The sequence below is a fragment of the Anopheles funestus genome, chromosome 2RL (genome assembly GCF_943734845.2).
Source record: "Anopheles funestus chromosome 2RL, idAnoFuneDA-416_04, whole genome shotgun sequence".
NCBI lineage: Eukaryota > Metazoa > Arthropoda > Insecta > Diptera > Culicidae > Anopheles > Anopheles funestus.
Genome location: NC_064598.1, coordinates 83,536,894 through 83,553,546, shown reverse-complemented (window position 1 = coordinate 83,553,546; position 16,653 = coordinate 83,536,894). Strand labels below are relative to the sequence as shown.

General features: G+C 39.2%; 1 protein-coding gene across 1 annotated transcript in view; it reads right to left on the bottom strand.

Annotated features, from left to right (window-relative positions):
- Window positions 1-10,096, bottom strand: part of LOC125764504 (protein apterous) — a 63,477-nt gene extending 53,381 nt beyond the window's left edge. Inside the window, exon 1 of the mRNA XM_049428842.1 lies at window positions 8,495-10,096. Coding sequence (XP_049284799.1) covers window positions 8,495-8,533 — 39 coding nt within the window. The 5' untranslated portion in view covers window positions 8,534-10,096. The remainder of the gene's footprint in view (window positions 1-8,494) is intronic.
- Between the last annotated feature and the right edge of the window lie 6,557 nt (window positions 10,097-16,653).

Genomic DNA, 16,653 nt, shown 5'->3' with positions numbered 1-16,653 from the left:
AACATGAAAAATCACCCCATCCAGCACGATCCATATTTATATAAATAATTAAATGACACTTCACAAATATTTGTCTAACTGTCTCGGCTTTTTGCGACGAGCTGGATGTTGGTGGTTTTTTTCTCTTTATTCTCGTGCTCATGCGGCCGTATCGCTATGGTTTGTATCCTTTACTCCTTGAGGCATGGTAGTAGTGCAACAAATCAAAGTTAAATAAGGGGTGTCCAAATGTGATTATTCACTTTCTGTTCATTCTTTCCGCCAGCAAAAAACCCACTGTCCACCAGATTTGGTCCAAACTGCCACGAGACCAAAGAAGAGCAGAGTGGGGTTGGGTTTTTTTCCTCTTTACTTAAGCTTAGAGCTATACAATCGGACGGTTTATAGCCGTCACTAATGAGTGGAGCCAAGTTTTTTGATCGGTCGATTTATGCAGTGTACAACATTGTTTAACGGCGGTGTTACACCGAACGTGATGCTATAAGAATGGCGATTAAATAAAATAAAACAAAAGATACAAACTATCATCCTCTAAACTTTTGCGGCAATGGTTGAAGAAACAGGTATTATTGTTTTTATTAGGCATTTTTGCTTTGATTTACTGCTTGCACCGTTCATGTACTGTTTAGTAGTAGTTAGTATTGTTAGTAGTTAGTAAAACACACAAAAACCACCAACAAGGCTCAATCATTACTTAGCATTCAAATAAAATTACTTAAATCGTTCGCCTCCCTTTGCCAACTAGTTTTCTCACACACATTTTCCACCGATCGTTTCAGATCCCTTTTCCCGCTTTGGCGCGCGCTCATCTAGGCTCGTAAATTCACACAGACATGAGCGTGCGCGCGCCCGTTCGCTTACCGAGAAAGATTGTAATAAATCTAGCGGGAACGATATAAATCACAATTTTATTCTCTCGTTACTGTCACGCGTGTTGTATCACATGTGGACGTACAGTGACAGCTTTGAAATGGCTCCCTTTATGCCTTCCCCGGGCTTGCTGCATACTTTTCCGCGATTTAGGTTCCGTTGCATTCTTGGTGCTCTGGAATCGTGCAGCATAAATAATACATACGGAGATGATTTCTAGCCAAACGTGCTTACTGTAATAACATCTCAAGATAAATGCTTTGATGAGTGTTTGATCGTTTATTTGCTCATCTCTTTTTACTGATAGTTTCTTATTTTTACAGATATTTTTTCCTGCTTTTATATTTATTTTTATATCGCAAATGGTATTTAGAAAGTAGAATTCTAGATAAACCTGACCACAGGAAAAACTATTTCAAGATGAGCATTTTTACACTAGAACGACCCACATTTCACTTTTCAATTCACTTTACTTTCATTATACGCCTCAAATATTTGAAAACGCTGTAGACTATTCAAAAATATTCTCCATGAAACAAAACTAATCATTTTGACTAATCCAATCGATGTTGCACTTTCTCCATTCTGGACGTTCTAGTGTAAATGGAGTTTTTTTCTTTCGATCGTTTGTTTCATTATTTTATAATCGTGCCTTCTACACAGTTCCTTTTTATTGTCATTATTTTTTTAAATTACTTCCTCCCATGATAACCAAAAATGCTTTCATTTTAATTCGGTTACTGCACATCTTACTCAATATGGCGCAAAGATTTTTTTTTCAAACTTTTATTTTATCTTACTTTATACTTCTCTCTTCCCTGAACTGCATCCCGCTGAATCGGACACGCACCAAAGCCGAAATTGTTACCGAAAAAGTTTCTCGCGTCGCGTAAATTATCATTATTTCTCACTCGGGCGAACAAAACGATCGCTTCTTAGCAGCACCAGCAGCAGCACTTTTCGCACTCAATTTGGCTTTCCGTTGTTTCCCCTCCTTGCCAATGCTCTGTGCAAAAAAAAAAATGAACGTCACCGTACACTGGCCAATCGATTCACCATTCGCATCACGACCACATCGATTATGGGCCCCATTCCCATGGCTTTCGTGTTCGAACGCACTTACGCAACATCGATCCGTTGGTGTATAAGGATCGGTCGCACCGGGTGTGTAACGACACCCGATCAATATTGCTCTCCATTTTTTCTGTTTATTTTATTTTCTTTTCAGTTACATTTAACGTACGCAGCTTTTTTGCAGCACGACCAACTCGTCTTAAGGGTTTGTTTCCTTAAAGCTTAGCTTGAGTTGACCGTTTCGGTACAGGGCGCATGTCACACAGACTCACACACACCACCGAAAACCCTCCATCTTATGGCCTACTTTTAGCTGCATCTTGCCGTGCATGCCAGCGGAGGAAATGCCCCTAACGTTGTTCGACACATTTGGTCACACGGCGCACCGTGATCGTGTACGTTTTCCGAGTTTTCCACACAAAACCATCGATCAATCAAACGCCCGGGGGTTTCGTGTCGGTGTACGATCGACCGATTTGTACACCGTCGCCGGTCGCCTCATTCGATCGATCATCACCAAAATCGATCCATATCGGTTCACCCCTTCACTCTCCTCCGGCTTGTCCCTTTCCTTCACCCCTTTCGACCGGAGCTGGACGAACCTAAAGGGCATCCATGCCAACGAGGATAAGCATCGAGCTGCGCTTATCAACGTTTATGGTCAACCGGTGCACACCAAAGGTGCACATAAAATGTGTATTTATTTTTTTCCTCTTCCTTCTCTCTCACCTTAAACTCCACCAATTGCAATTGGATAAGGCTAGATAAATTGATCTTATTGGGTGCAAAACAGAAACAAAACTCGCTTCATCGCCGAGGGTACGTACATGGACGAAAATCTGATCATGGCCCCGATTGCGATCGAGCAAAATAAAAATGTTTTTCAGAAGAAAAAAAATCAACCTCACACACACACACGTACAAACTGCAATAAAAAATGCACCGCCAAAGGGTTGCTTTTGCGCAATCGCATTAATCGCATAGTTTTAACGATCCTCGTCTCGTTTGTGACCAGCCCGAAAGCCCGCTACAAACGTTCCTCCAGTGTTGCACTTTGCATTGCACTTGCACTGCCAGCCAACGGATGGGCGAAAAATGGCAAGGATGCACCACCGGGATGCGCAATTGCTTTCGGCCCACTGGCGAGCAAATAAACAAACGCGCGCGCGAACGCATTTAATATTTTCAGTTGGGCCCTTTCGCGCCACAAACACACACCCATCCATCGGTAGGGAATTGTACGCACATTTTCCTCTGCGCGCCATTTCTCCAAACGAACCGCGGCGAGCGATGCGCGAAGATGACGGCCACGCGCCGTCAACTTTCCATCGACTGTTTCCTCGGGAAATTACCCAACGCGGCTGAATCTGGTGCAGGCACCTAGCGGCGGGAAAGGAAAAAAAACAAACAAGGGAAAACCCTCACCCTACCTTTAAAAAAAAACAACTTTAAGTCATCAGATTTCAAACTTACTCCCGAAATTCAGCCTCCAATTTCAGATGGTAAGCAACCGACAGAGAATCGGGAAGGAAAATTTACGCAATTAGACAGGACTCGTGGTGGAAAAAGCCGAGAGTGGCAGAGCTGAAGGCAGGGAAGTGAAGTGGCGATTTTCCACGATAATTAGCGGTGCGTTCGCTTTGCGCTAGAACTTCGCTAGAATGGCGAGACGTTGCGAGTGCGAGCTGGAAAATTGTGATCGCTACTGGTGATTATTTGGGAAGGTTTTCCATGGGTAAGCAAAGGGGAAGGGGGAAGAGAGGGGGAAAACTATGAAAATGAAGAATGAACATTTCGATGATCCGTTGTGTTTGCCATCTACACACATCGGATCCACTTCCCGCCTACCAGACTGACAGGTTCCATGCTGTAGGTTAACGATCGTGGCGTGAAGAAAAGTATTGCTCTCGGTTAGGGAAAACAGTAGGCAAAGTAGTATTTTAAAAACGACAAGAAAAAGCCGATTTTTTGAGACCTGATACATTATGATAATATATATAATAATAATTATGATAATTAAGGATCCTTAGCAATGTGGAGATGAAATATGTTTTGAGGAAAATTATCAAGATTATCCTTAACTATAAAGGGGGAGCACGTAGAATAGCTTATCTCGATTTTCAGCGTTTGCCGAATTATGGTACAATGTCGTTAATACCTGCTTCTAAATTTCAATGTTTCAAAAGTTGCCTAAATGTTCAATTAACCTTTGCATTACCAGAAATAGAAAATATCTAATCCCTGTTAATAATTCTTCTACATCAAATATTGTATGTACCAAGATATGTAAGGTCGGGTATTCACAAACTTTTAAAATACTCTTTTTTTGTTCACATAAAACGAGTGATTGAAACAAATCGTCTTCTAACTCTAATCAACTTACCAAACCAACTGTATAATCGAATGATTGATTTTTTGTTTCTATTTTGCCGTGTGATTGCCACTTAACTTAACCTTTTTCTTTCAATAATCTAAACGACATCCCATAATCGCGAAAGCGCGTCTCAATGGTTTAGAAAAAAAACATGCGTTTGAAGTGCGTTTGACCGCTTCATCGAAGCACTTTGAAGGATTAATTTTTTATTTAATTTGCCCGGTCAACGGGTAAGATTAGATAAGCAGCACAAACCCGAGTCGGTATTTTTTGGGGGATTGTTCGCTAGACAGCGAGATTTGTTCCATGCGAAAGTGTGACAAGCTTTGAGTTTTATGGTCTGTTTTGACTCGTACTGTTTTGCGCGTGCGAAAAACGAAAATAAAACCATTTTCAATTTCCGCCAAAGGGGCTATCAATTATCAAATTTGCTGCCCCGTCGAAGTCAAGGTTATTTTAAATAATGCGTTTGGCTAGGCATGTAAGTGATAGGCGTGATTTATTTTAACAAAAAAAACCATTAAAGTACATACAAAAAATCAAACTAGAATACTGGAAGTAAATTGTAAACATACAATGTTTAAAAAATGCCGCACACAACAATCGTTTGGTGCTGCCTTCATTCACTACTTCTGGGTGGATTCGAAAGTGTCTCTATCAGACTCTAGCGTTCCATCAGAGTGGGACAAATGCTAAGCGACGGTTTCCCGGCAGCCGAACGGAATGTTTTCAATTCTAATACGAGCGCAACGAATCTTTGATCATGATTTAGATTCCTGCTATTTTGGGACATTCGGAAGCGGCATCCCATATTTCACCGGCACCGGGACCCCAGCAAAGTCAAAGGTTGGGCCCCCGAAAACCGAACTAGTCTCCTTCAGCGTCCGTAGACCGTTATCGGTTCCCAGTGTTTGCCAAAGGATGGATACCGGCTGGTTGCAATGTCGCCATCACGAGCACATTGCTGACATTTAATTAGTGCACCGAGTGCCAAAGTGTGGAATGTGAAACACTCGCACCATATACCAAATGTACCTTCACCCAGAACCGTTGGCAATCTGTGACACTCTGTCGCTTTTCGGGGTGCTCTCTCTCAAAAAAAAAAAACTAAAATGCAAGGTCTGGCGAGAGATTAACCAGGGAGCAAGGATTACAAGGGTGAGGAATTTTATAAGATTAATCGAGCTTCCGGCACACGATCCGATGGAAGTGATCGATAAGGTGTGTTGAATAATTTTGCTATAATTTTGAATCCTAATTTGGTGTATTTTAATAAAATATTTGTACCACCTTTTTTAACCCAAATATCCTGCATTTAATAGCAGAAGCTCTTATTATTTATTTACATAAATATATTTTTTAGTTTGGTACGAACTATTAATCTTTTTTTTTCTTTTGTAATCGCATAATATTAAGAATGGTTCAATGTTTCCTTGTATTCTTTTTATTATAAGAATTTTTAGGTTTAGAACGCAACTCTGGTCAGTTACTTAACGTTAACACCAATTTGAAGCGTCTGACATCCTCGTACGTAGTAGTGACTATTCTTTTTCGTTTTGGTGCTATAGCCTCAGGGTGTCTTGTGCCAGACTTGACTTTCCTTGACTTTATTTACGCTTAGCAAATACATCAATGACTGTCCGGTGGTATAAGGGTTTGTGGAGTCGGTGTAGCTCCATAGGATTGACATAAAATTACAATAGGATTCATACGCTTTTCCGAAGGATTGACCATCACTACACGAAACATGTCCACTTAAAGTCTTGGCCATAAGGTCAAGAAATAGAGCAGACCAGATCAGCAGATCTCTTGAGACAAGAAACTCAAAGACTAAAGCCATAAATGATGAAAAAGAATAAACAATCCAAAATTAGGGGAGAATCAATCCAAAGGTAAAGTAGTAGAGGTCCTGTTTTATAAAAGACCTGGCACAGGTACTACAAAACCTGCCACGGACCACCTCATTCAATAATAGGCTGTTTTACTATGGGTAATTCCAGTGCTAGACAGATGGCTATTAGAGAAAAAAAAAACAGTGTGCAACACCGAGAATGATTGTCTAGAAAATTAAGAAAATTTAACGATAATAATGGAGATGCTTTAATCTTGAAGTACCCTATTTATTTAATCCAATGAGTTTCTACTGTGGAGAATTGTGGCCCAACGGATAATTTCTCCTTTCTCCTTTATTATCTTAACGATTTACTTACAACTTAATAGTCAACTTTCTTTATGAGTGGTTCAATTCGCTTAGGAATTTATTTCAGAATCTCTCGATTTTTGTGCTGAAGAAGTATTAACTACCAGGGTATTGGTAAATGATTTAGTAATGTTGATATGTTTCCCTTTTTTGGTGCAAAAATTAACAAATAATACTTTCTTAAAGAAAAAAAAAACATTATTTGCTTAATGTTTATCAAATCGTCATTTAAAACTAAAATTGTAATTATTTACAAAATTTACAAAAACACTGGTACAATCAAGATTTGCAAGCATTTTTGGTTTGTGATTACTTAATGAAAATTTTCAAAGACTATGTTGTAATGTATTTTGGAAGTTACACTATATACACGATATGTACAAATCATGTAGTAACTAAGACGGATGAATTTTATGACATAAAAAATTAATCGCTTTATAGTTCCTGTATTAACATTTCGTTTGAGGTGATTCAGCACACAATTTACAGAAAAGTTTGGTATAAATTAACTAATGAATATTTTATAATAGAATTTATATATTCCTTTTTGTTTTCATTTTATGAATAGAATTTCCCTTGGAAAGTACATAATTGCTTTATATTAAAACAAGAATTTTTATTTTTAAATTATAAATCCTAATCCTTAACCACTCAATTCCTCACTTTTGTTGCAAATTGTTTCCTCTTTAATTTAAAACAAAAACGTACAAATCGACCCATTTTATAAGAGACATCGTTCACCAACGTACCATTTCACTTATTACGCAACATTCGCGAGAGCAATTCATTGATAACTGCCGTCGGCCCCAAAAAAAAACGAACAATTAAACACTCTTTAACCTTCCGTTCAACCAACGCTGTCGGCTGTCCTTGATATGAAGGCACTCGTTTTTTTTTTTTGGGACCTCGTTTCTCCCAACATTATTGCACAAATCTCGAAACCAGCCCTGATAAGGTTGACAGCGCATACGTGCGGTACGTCACCACCCGAAAGCAGACAGCAGCTTCATTGCCCTGGGTCGGAAATATTTCGACCTAAGGCTGTTTGGGGATTGCTTTTTTCCGTTAAAGAAATTATCACTCTCAAAACATGGCACATCGTTACGACCTGTTCTTCCTGTTTATTTTTATTTTATTCACTACCAGATAATCGGTCCCCATCCGGCATGGTTTTAACACCCCGTCCGTGCCATTTTTGGGATTATCAAGACTGACTTTTTGGGGGCCTTTGTGGGTAACAGACTTTCGCACACCATTTCACCCTGTCAGTCAGGGATGTGTTAGAGGATTTGGTTTTCTTCCCTCTCTATAGAACCCCACGATGACCTCCAGAGGTTGCTTGTTTGCTTGAAGCTATTGGCCTATGATTTAACAGAACAAACCACTTGGGAGGTTAGTGTAGCTCATCGCGCAATGTCTTAATTTGTTGCAAGTTGTCGTTGGACCGGGTACATTAACGAATAATCCAGTTGCAGGAAGAAGCAACTGAGAAGACTTTTTTTTGTTGGTTTGTACAAACATAAACAATTCCCCAACAAACGGCTTGCATCCGGCAGGAAATGTCTCGTTTGGTTTTAGTTGATTCCAAGAATTGATTGCCAGCTTTAGCACGTAAATTGCAATCTTATATTTATTTGGAATTCCACACATGAGCATGAACCGGCATATGTTTAATTGCTTCACTTGCTGTGCTATGTTTTAGTTTACTTGGAGGAAGTTATTTGGACATTAGACATAAGGTTATCAGGAAAGAGCATTATGTTGCTTCAAGGCTGTAGCCATTTATTGTATGCAATATTTTTGATATTTTAACAATATTATGATATTGCCGACGGAATCCACTTAAGTAGGTTATTTATTTAGAAACAGTAATAAGAACACGGAAGAACGAAACCGTTCTCTTATCAACGATTCCCAATTCGTGACAAACTGGTTCAATTTGCTGTCGTAAGCAAGGAATCGAATATTCTACTCACCCAATGCATTACAGGGCGCTCCTCCGTGCACACGCCCATGTGAGAGATCGGTGGCTGGTTGATGCTGTTGACCGGTACTACACCCAGCGGGGTCCTCGCACCGGGCACCCCGTGTTCTGCCGTGTGCAACGTCACCGTAGCCACCGTGTCGCACGTATTTCACGAAACGGTCCACCGGCACCGGAACAGGCCGCCCAGGCTGTGGTCCCCTTCTCACTTCCTTCGGGATATCTTCCGAAAACTGATCGGATGTACGGTTAGTGGTTTGAGGCAGGTTCGTGATCGAGGTTCGCCACACAGTCCTTCCTTTTGCACACTTAATGTAAGCTGTTTTTACGCTCGCTAGCTTTGCATGGTTGTGGTCTAAAACTTCAAAAATGGCGTCGTTCCAGCGAGGAATTCCTTTAAAACGTCAACGAATAGCACATTTTTTTTCAATTGCACTCAACACGGGACACTTATTGAGGTAAGAAACAGCTTTACCGACGACGAAAACTTTTTTTTACACTTTTTTACTTCAATTTTTCATCTTCAATATTCAACGCAGTTTGACAGTTCATAACTCAAATCCTGTTTGATTCTAGTGACACATCGAAGTAACCGCAGCAGAGCACTTATCAATGTCACGCACGCGGGTGCTTAAAATCACGACATTAAAGCGATTGAAATCATCCATAGTTCACCATGGAACGAAAGGACTAAGGACTCGTGGAGGTTCGTGCTGCAAAATTCTTCCTTCAAAAACACACAACCACAGCTACAAAATCACACATACATACACACAAACACACACGCGCACGTTCGATTGATTTTTTTTTGCTTCTCTCACTTCTGCTTCTGGTACTATGATGGTACTATGATTCGACCCTTATCAGTAAGCATTACCAACACAGCACACGGACACGGCACGGAAAAGTGTATGCGTGAGCGAACGCACAACCAACAGACACTTGTCGCACGAATGCCGAAACAACGCGCGCGCACACACAGTGATCACTAGTGCTCCTGCTTGACTACTTTGCCACCGATACGGGTAGGTAACGCACGTTACAGTGACCCACCAAAACAGCAACCGGGTAGTGATACACCATTAGAGAGAAAAAAAAATTACACACCCCCTTTTCCCCGCCAACGTGTACACTCTGCTCCTTTCGATCAATACACACGTGAACACATTTAGGGGAAACCGATCACCCTTGACGGAAGAAACGAATAAAACCGCACGAAACGCAGCAAAACGTGCGGCACCGTTACAAAATCTTCGCGAAATCCACACGACACCGGGCAAACACTTTTGCTCTGCGGATGACAACGACGGCGACGACGAACGAGCTGTTTGTTTTCTGAACCGACGGGCGCGGGCGCATGCGTTGTTGCGGCGTTGGTTTCCGTTCGACTGGCGCGACGTGAATGCTCGAGACCGCGAAAAAGCCTTTTCAAAAACATATGGCGAACGAGCGAGATGAACGAGCTCAAAAAGAGGGCGTGGCCTATGCGGGGAGTTTTTCGCAGATTGCACAAAGGGTAGGGAAAACAAAAACGGGAGAACAACAGAAAAACGTCAAAAAGAAGCTCAAACTTGTTTACGTACAGGGTGGCTCATAGGCCTTTTCTTTCACGTGTGTAATTTGGTGGAAATTTTAATTTTCTCTCACGAATTCTTTCTCTATGGAATTCTTTCTCTATATTGAACAGAGTTTTCTTGAAGTTTCATTCGCCCCTTCCTATAAAGTTTGTATTCCTCTTAGTAGAATGTTTCAATGTATCAGAACATTTTATAGCACGTCAGCAACAGCCACAATACATGAATGAAATTTTCCTTTTTATTAACGCGTTTCCTTATTATTAACTGTTTGCGTGTTTCTTGGTTGCATCTGTTTTCCCCTTTATTATCGTATCATTTCTCTCCTTTTCTCTCCACTTTGGTTAATGGTCTTTCTTTCTCTCTTTTTACTTTTTACTTTTCTCTCTCTCTCCCTCTCCTTCTCCAGCTTAATTTTTATATATACTTACCGTCATATAGGACGCGTTCAGTAATGTTTTATGTATGTTATCTCTTCGCGTTAGCGTTCTGACGTTCGCGCTCGCTCACCATTCTCGCGAGTGCGCTTCTTGCGGCCTTTCGCACGTACAGGAGCGAGCGTTTCGCTTCTATTTCACTTCGTGTCCGTATTCTTTTGGGGGCCGTCGAAACGTCTTCGCATCAGCATCCCGTACCGGGGTAGCGTTCGTTGGACGATCAGGCGAACGATCGTCATCCCTCCAGCCGGCTCCAAAAAGCCGGCACCAAAACGCGTCCGGCAGTAGCAGTCGGGGCAATTTATAAAATGAGATAAAAACGTGTTTTTTCGCTCCGACTATCGCCGTTTGTTTCTCACTGTCTTATATTGTGATAGTTTTAGTCCGTTTATATTTTATTGTTCCTTTTTGTGTCGATTTAAACAAATGATTTGTTGTATTTTTTGGCTCAAGTTATGTGTCATTCAATTTTGTAGCTTTTTATAATAGTTTTTGTGCTAATACAATAAAACAAATAACAAGAAACAAAAATGCTTTGTGACATTCTATTTTAAGCACTCTTAATGATCTTTGAATTTAACTAATTATGGAAAATATTGCAGGCCATGTTTATGGTTCAATAATTAAATGTAAATTGATTCCAAATATCAATTATTTTTAAAAAGAAATTATTACTTTTATTTTTGTCCAATGTTCTATTATTTTTTCGTATGTTACCTTGAAGAGTAATTATTAATTTATTTTGTTGATATAACCACATTCATAATACATTGCACCAAACATCAATCACAGCATAGAACGTTTCTACTTCGCATCACATCACAAAGCTCTAGCAACATTCCTTTCCGAGACTTCCCTAACGAAGGCCTTTCGTTGAAATGTGACGTAAAATTTGATACTACTTCTCCGGCTACCGTATATACCGACCAGACTGACGAACCGATCGCATAACATCCGTGCTAATGATCAACGGTAAACCAGCAGCCAAATGAAATTCCACCGGCCTAATGCCACTGCCGGTGACAATGCAAGACTTTGGTCTGTTCTTCTTTTTTTCGCATGAAACCTAATGCGTTGAAGAATCAGCAACAAATAAACAAAAATGTACAAAAAAAAAACAACCGTTTGACTTTGCGTTTTCCCGAGCCATCATCAAACGACAATAAATATTGTACCAATGACACCGATGAACGAGATTGAATGGAACGGAATTGAGTTTAGGGAAGATGAAACAAGAAAGAGAGATAGTGAGAAAGAGAGAGAGAGTAACAAGCAATATTTTAACCGCAAAAATAGGAAACGAAAAAAAGCATACTAATAGACATAGTCGACCGAATCCAGTCCATCACACTTTGCTCGAAAAAATCCCCACGAGAAAATAGTTCGAAACTTTGATTCCAGTACATAAATACGTTCCGTTTCCGAGCTGCGAACAAACAATCGGCCACTTCCACCCAGGCAGCCGGGTACGTAATTTATACCTTTAATTTTGTGCCGCCGGAGACCGTGCGTCGGATGGCGATGGAGGCGCTAATAAGCCTCAAAGGCCCTCGATAGGGTGGGAGGAAACACCAAAAACATTGTCACTCGAGACACGAGAAAAATCTCAACCAATCAAAACGGTGGACGAAGAATGTCACAAATGTCGCAAATATTATTGTTTCCCGCTTTGTGGTCTTCGGATGGTTGGCAGGAGACGACGACGGCACAGAAAACAAATCTCATCACACTGCCCCTGAGGAGGATCTGTCAAGGAATGACTTCACGGGCTTGGAATGACTTCATTTGGTATCCATCTTTATGGTCAACGTGCGGAAGTCCGCTTCCACTCCTACGTGCGAACCAGTTAGAATATGCATAAATTGAAGATGATGATGATGATGATGATGGGAGTTGACGATAGATTTGGACAATTTTCTCAAGCTCCAAAACTTCCACCAAACTACTGGTCACCATCTCACTCAGTAGCCGGCCAGTGGAATCCGAACCGAATATCTCGGGAGCTACTTATTGCGCTCATCGGTCGTGTCCCGATCGGGTGTCCAAGATATCTGATTCAAACATGCTGCCGTTCCCGTTTTCTAAGGCGGCATAAAGCGATACAAAATATATGGAAATTCGGTGGCATCGTTATATCTTAATGGCGCACTGGGTGCAGGAAACATCAACCACTATCGAGTTCCAGCTGCAGTGAATATATATGTGGGAAAGCGTCGACAATCCTGTCAGCCCTACGATCGTTATGGAGACTCCAATTCCAAGCTAAAGTTTTAACACAAAAGCGTGTTTATAATACCAACGAGCCGACTTGCAGGGCCAGCAGCAGCCCGGAATCACTTGTTATAGTTGACAGAAATGATTATGAATGCGTTTACCGATGTGTCGACAGATGAACAACTGTTTGTAACCTCGTTCTTGAGGTTTTAGATGATGAGGGACTTTAAAGCAACCAATTTTTGATCACCAGGCCGAGATTATTCAGGAATGCAATATGGGTTGGAAGCATGAAGCTGAAGACTACCTCACAGCGTGGAAATGAGTAGCAGGCGAATGAAGGGAATTTATTTCAAATTCATATTAAATAGCCTTACCTTTCTACATAAGGGATATTTGAAATCTAATAAAGAAGTTTGATTTTAGATAGTGACTTAATCGTTTCAGTTTTGTGTAGATTGTAACTGAAATGACAAACAAAAAAACATTTCTAAGTAAAAATCTCTTTAATAATTTTTATTCCTTTTATACTTGCTTTTACAGTAATAAAATTAGTTTTAGTTTATTTTAATTTAAGTATAACTATTTCTTTCTTAATATAATATCAATTCAAATCAGTGAAATAAAATAATTAATATCAGCCCCCTTTCTAATATTTATTTCATGGATTGTACTCAAAGTAATACCGAAGTTTAAAGAATATCTTCAAGGAACAATGCTATGGAAAATATCAACAATATATCAACAATGATTTGAGTTGAATTCAGTAAATGATCAAGCATGCGAATAAATTGAGTTTGATCAATACAAAAAGAAGATAATAAGTACTAAGATAAAAACAATTATATAAACAAAGAAAAATCGAAGCGTTTTTTATTTTAAATTACAAGATTTGTTTAATATAATGATTAAATTTGTTTTATCGAATAATAATAGTTTTATTACAAAATTTGAAAGGATTATATGTCATTTATACTTTCATTTACGCAATAAATTTTAAGTAATTTCAAAACCGTTTTTATTTGACGATATCAAGCTTGATATTCTTTTAAAATATTATTAAATCATTGTAATATTCAATTAGACTAACTCTTAAGAGTTAAAAGTATTTATCCGAATTTTTAATATTTATTTTAATCATGAAGTACGACCTGGTCGTATTGTTTTAATTTTTCTTTATTTTACTACTGTTTATCCCTCGTTTATTGATTTGTGCAAGAGAATGTACAAAAGTACCTAATTTATTATGTAAATCGCAGAGATTAGCCTTTTTTACTAACATCTAAAAAAGCTTATTATAGTATAATTTTTGTTATACCTTGATGTTGTATTTATTCATTTAAAAAATACTTTATAGTTATCTATAATCGGGATAAAACGGGATTGATGAAAAATATTCAATTCCATTGAAATCACGTATCCAACATATTGTACGACGTTCGTTTTACGTTCATTGGACAAGAAGAACGATGAGCTGAATTCGAGCCTTTTTCCTCCATTCTGTTGCACAAATCTGTCCTCAGCCCCAAAGGCCGCCGATAAATAAACTTGAAACTGTTTCAACAACCCTCACAGCCTCGGCAGTTGTTGGTTCCTGTTTCGATGTTGCTATCGTGCAAGTATGACAGGACTGGAAGTAAAAAACACACACATCAAAACAATAAACATTGAATGTGGAAACTTTAGAGCGATCCTGCTAGTGCATATGCAATGCGGCTCCTATTGCACATTGCAATTCATGTGCAACGCCTCCGCGGAACACGTGAATCACGGTTCAGCAGTACCGCGGTACGTATCGGTGTTTGAAAATAATTATTATTAGACAAAACAGAATTTCAATCACTTCCCAACAATATCGACCCACTCGTGCGATACACCGTTGGTGTAAGTTTTTTTTTGTGCGATGTGCGATTTATTTTCCTCTTTTTTCCTTTTACGAAATTCTCCTTTTTTTGTGTGCTGTAAAACCGATGGGAAACGCTTTTAAAAGGGAGCTTGTACTTGAGTTTTTTTTTGCATCATTCCAGTACGGAAAAAAGGGTGGTCAGGTCACCGCAAACATCATGTAGCATTCACACTTTGAGGTTATTTTTTTTTTTCATTTTGTTTGCTACACCTTTTCCCCATGCGTCGTTTTAATGCTTTTCGCTCGGATGCCTCCATCCGCAAAACCTATTCAAAACGGTGGCATTCAAAGGATTAACCATGGTTTCGCATACACGTGGGAGGCATTGGCAAGAAGCACGGTTGGCGCGTGATAAGTGTGCGCGGTCGCGAGAGGTTTTATTGATTCCGCGGAAACGCGTAAACCGACGTTCAACCGGCCGCTGTGTCGCACAGAACCGGCGCAATGATTTATAGCACTTCATCAACGTATCCCGCAACGGGCGTGATGGGTTATCTCTCACGTTCACGTGGGCATACACAAGCATCTTCCCGTCCAACCCGCAAGTTCTCAACCGACCAGAATCCTTTCGGTTTTTTGCCTCAGGTCTTTTCAGGTGTCATCATTGAACCGTAAGTTCTTCCTGCGGTTGGGAAGCTGTTAATGTGGGGTTGAGAAAAAAAACCTTCGATCCAATCGGCTAGGTGACGATTGATTGCCGATTGATCTTGTACCTGTGTTCCCGGGAAGCCACGTTCGAGTGGCTATCGGCACGATCTATTGATGCTTCTGAATATGGTTGGAAAACTAACGTATCGTCGGTACGGTTTTGGTGTGAATAATGCTTGGGAATGGGAATCAGAATGCGAGAAAAAAACAAAAAAGAAAAAATCATTTAAAATTGTACATACAAAGAGTATGAAGTTATAATGAAAATAGTAGGATATTTCTTCAAAAAGATATATTAAAGAGCAATATACATTATTTCTAAAATAAACTTATTATGTACGAAGACGAATAATTCAAAGTTCACAACACCATATGTGTAGTTTTTCATCGCCTAATTTATTTACTATAATTTAATTAAAAAGAAATTTATTTTTTCTTTTTATAACATTGCAGGTTCGACTATACTTGTTTCTAGCAGTAAGTACCAAGAATAAATACTTGCGGAATGTGACTGTGATGGAGTTCACATTGTAAAAATATTTGTATAAAGTTAATTCAAAGTTAAAAAATATAAATTTTGAATACCTATTGCTAACTTAAAATTCGACATATTCGCCAAGAAACATTTTTTAAACTAAAATGGCATTTTTCCAATTTCGGTTATTCTAGTGTTAATCAAGAGACTTGCAAGAGATAAACGACTATTGAATTATTTTTTTAAATTTACGTAAATTCTAATTCTACTATTTTATATTTACAAGATCCATTTCTAAATTTGTTTTTATTATTTTGAAAAAACTGTCAAAATAGAAAAGAACAATTTATTCCCTTCCAGATCATTGAGGAATTAATGTTTAACCCCTTTCATAATTCTGTAAACTATACTGTATCATATTTTTTATAAGTAATAATTTTTGGCAGCAAATGTTTACAACATCGCAACATAACGATTGATTGACAGAATTAAAACAGCAAAATAGGGGAAGTAAAAATGAGATGAAAAACCTCAAAACCCTCTTCAAAGGTCTTGTGTGGGAGCGTTCTGTTGGAGAAAAACTACCCAAAGTTGTAGTTGAGTTGTTCGTTGTTTTTTCCGCTTGATTTACTTCATTTTTTTCGTCCTATTTCAAAAGCCTCAAAATACCTGTGTGCCGCTATAGAACAACGGGGAACAAAAAAGCACACTCCTTACCCTAAAGCCACGCGAAAGAACAACACGTTGAGCGGATTTTGTGGAGTGATTTGTAAATATCATAAAAATGGAACGTAAGCACGTGGCGCACCGAAATTCGCGCATTTCCTACTTCCGCACTAACGAAGGGTCTTTTCCGGGAGACGTGGTTGGTAGCATTTTTTTTTCTCTCGATTGATT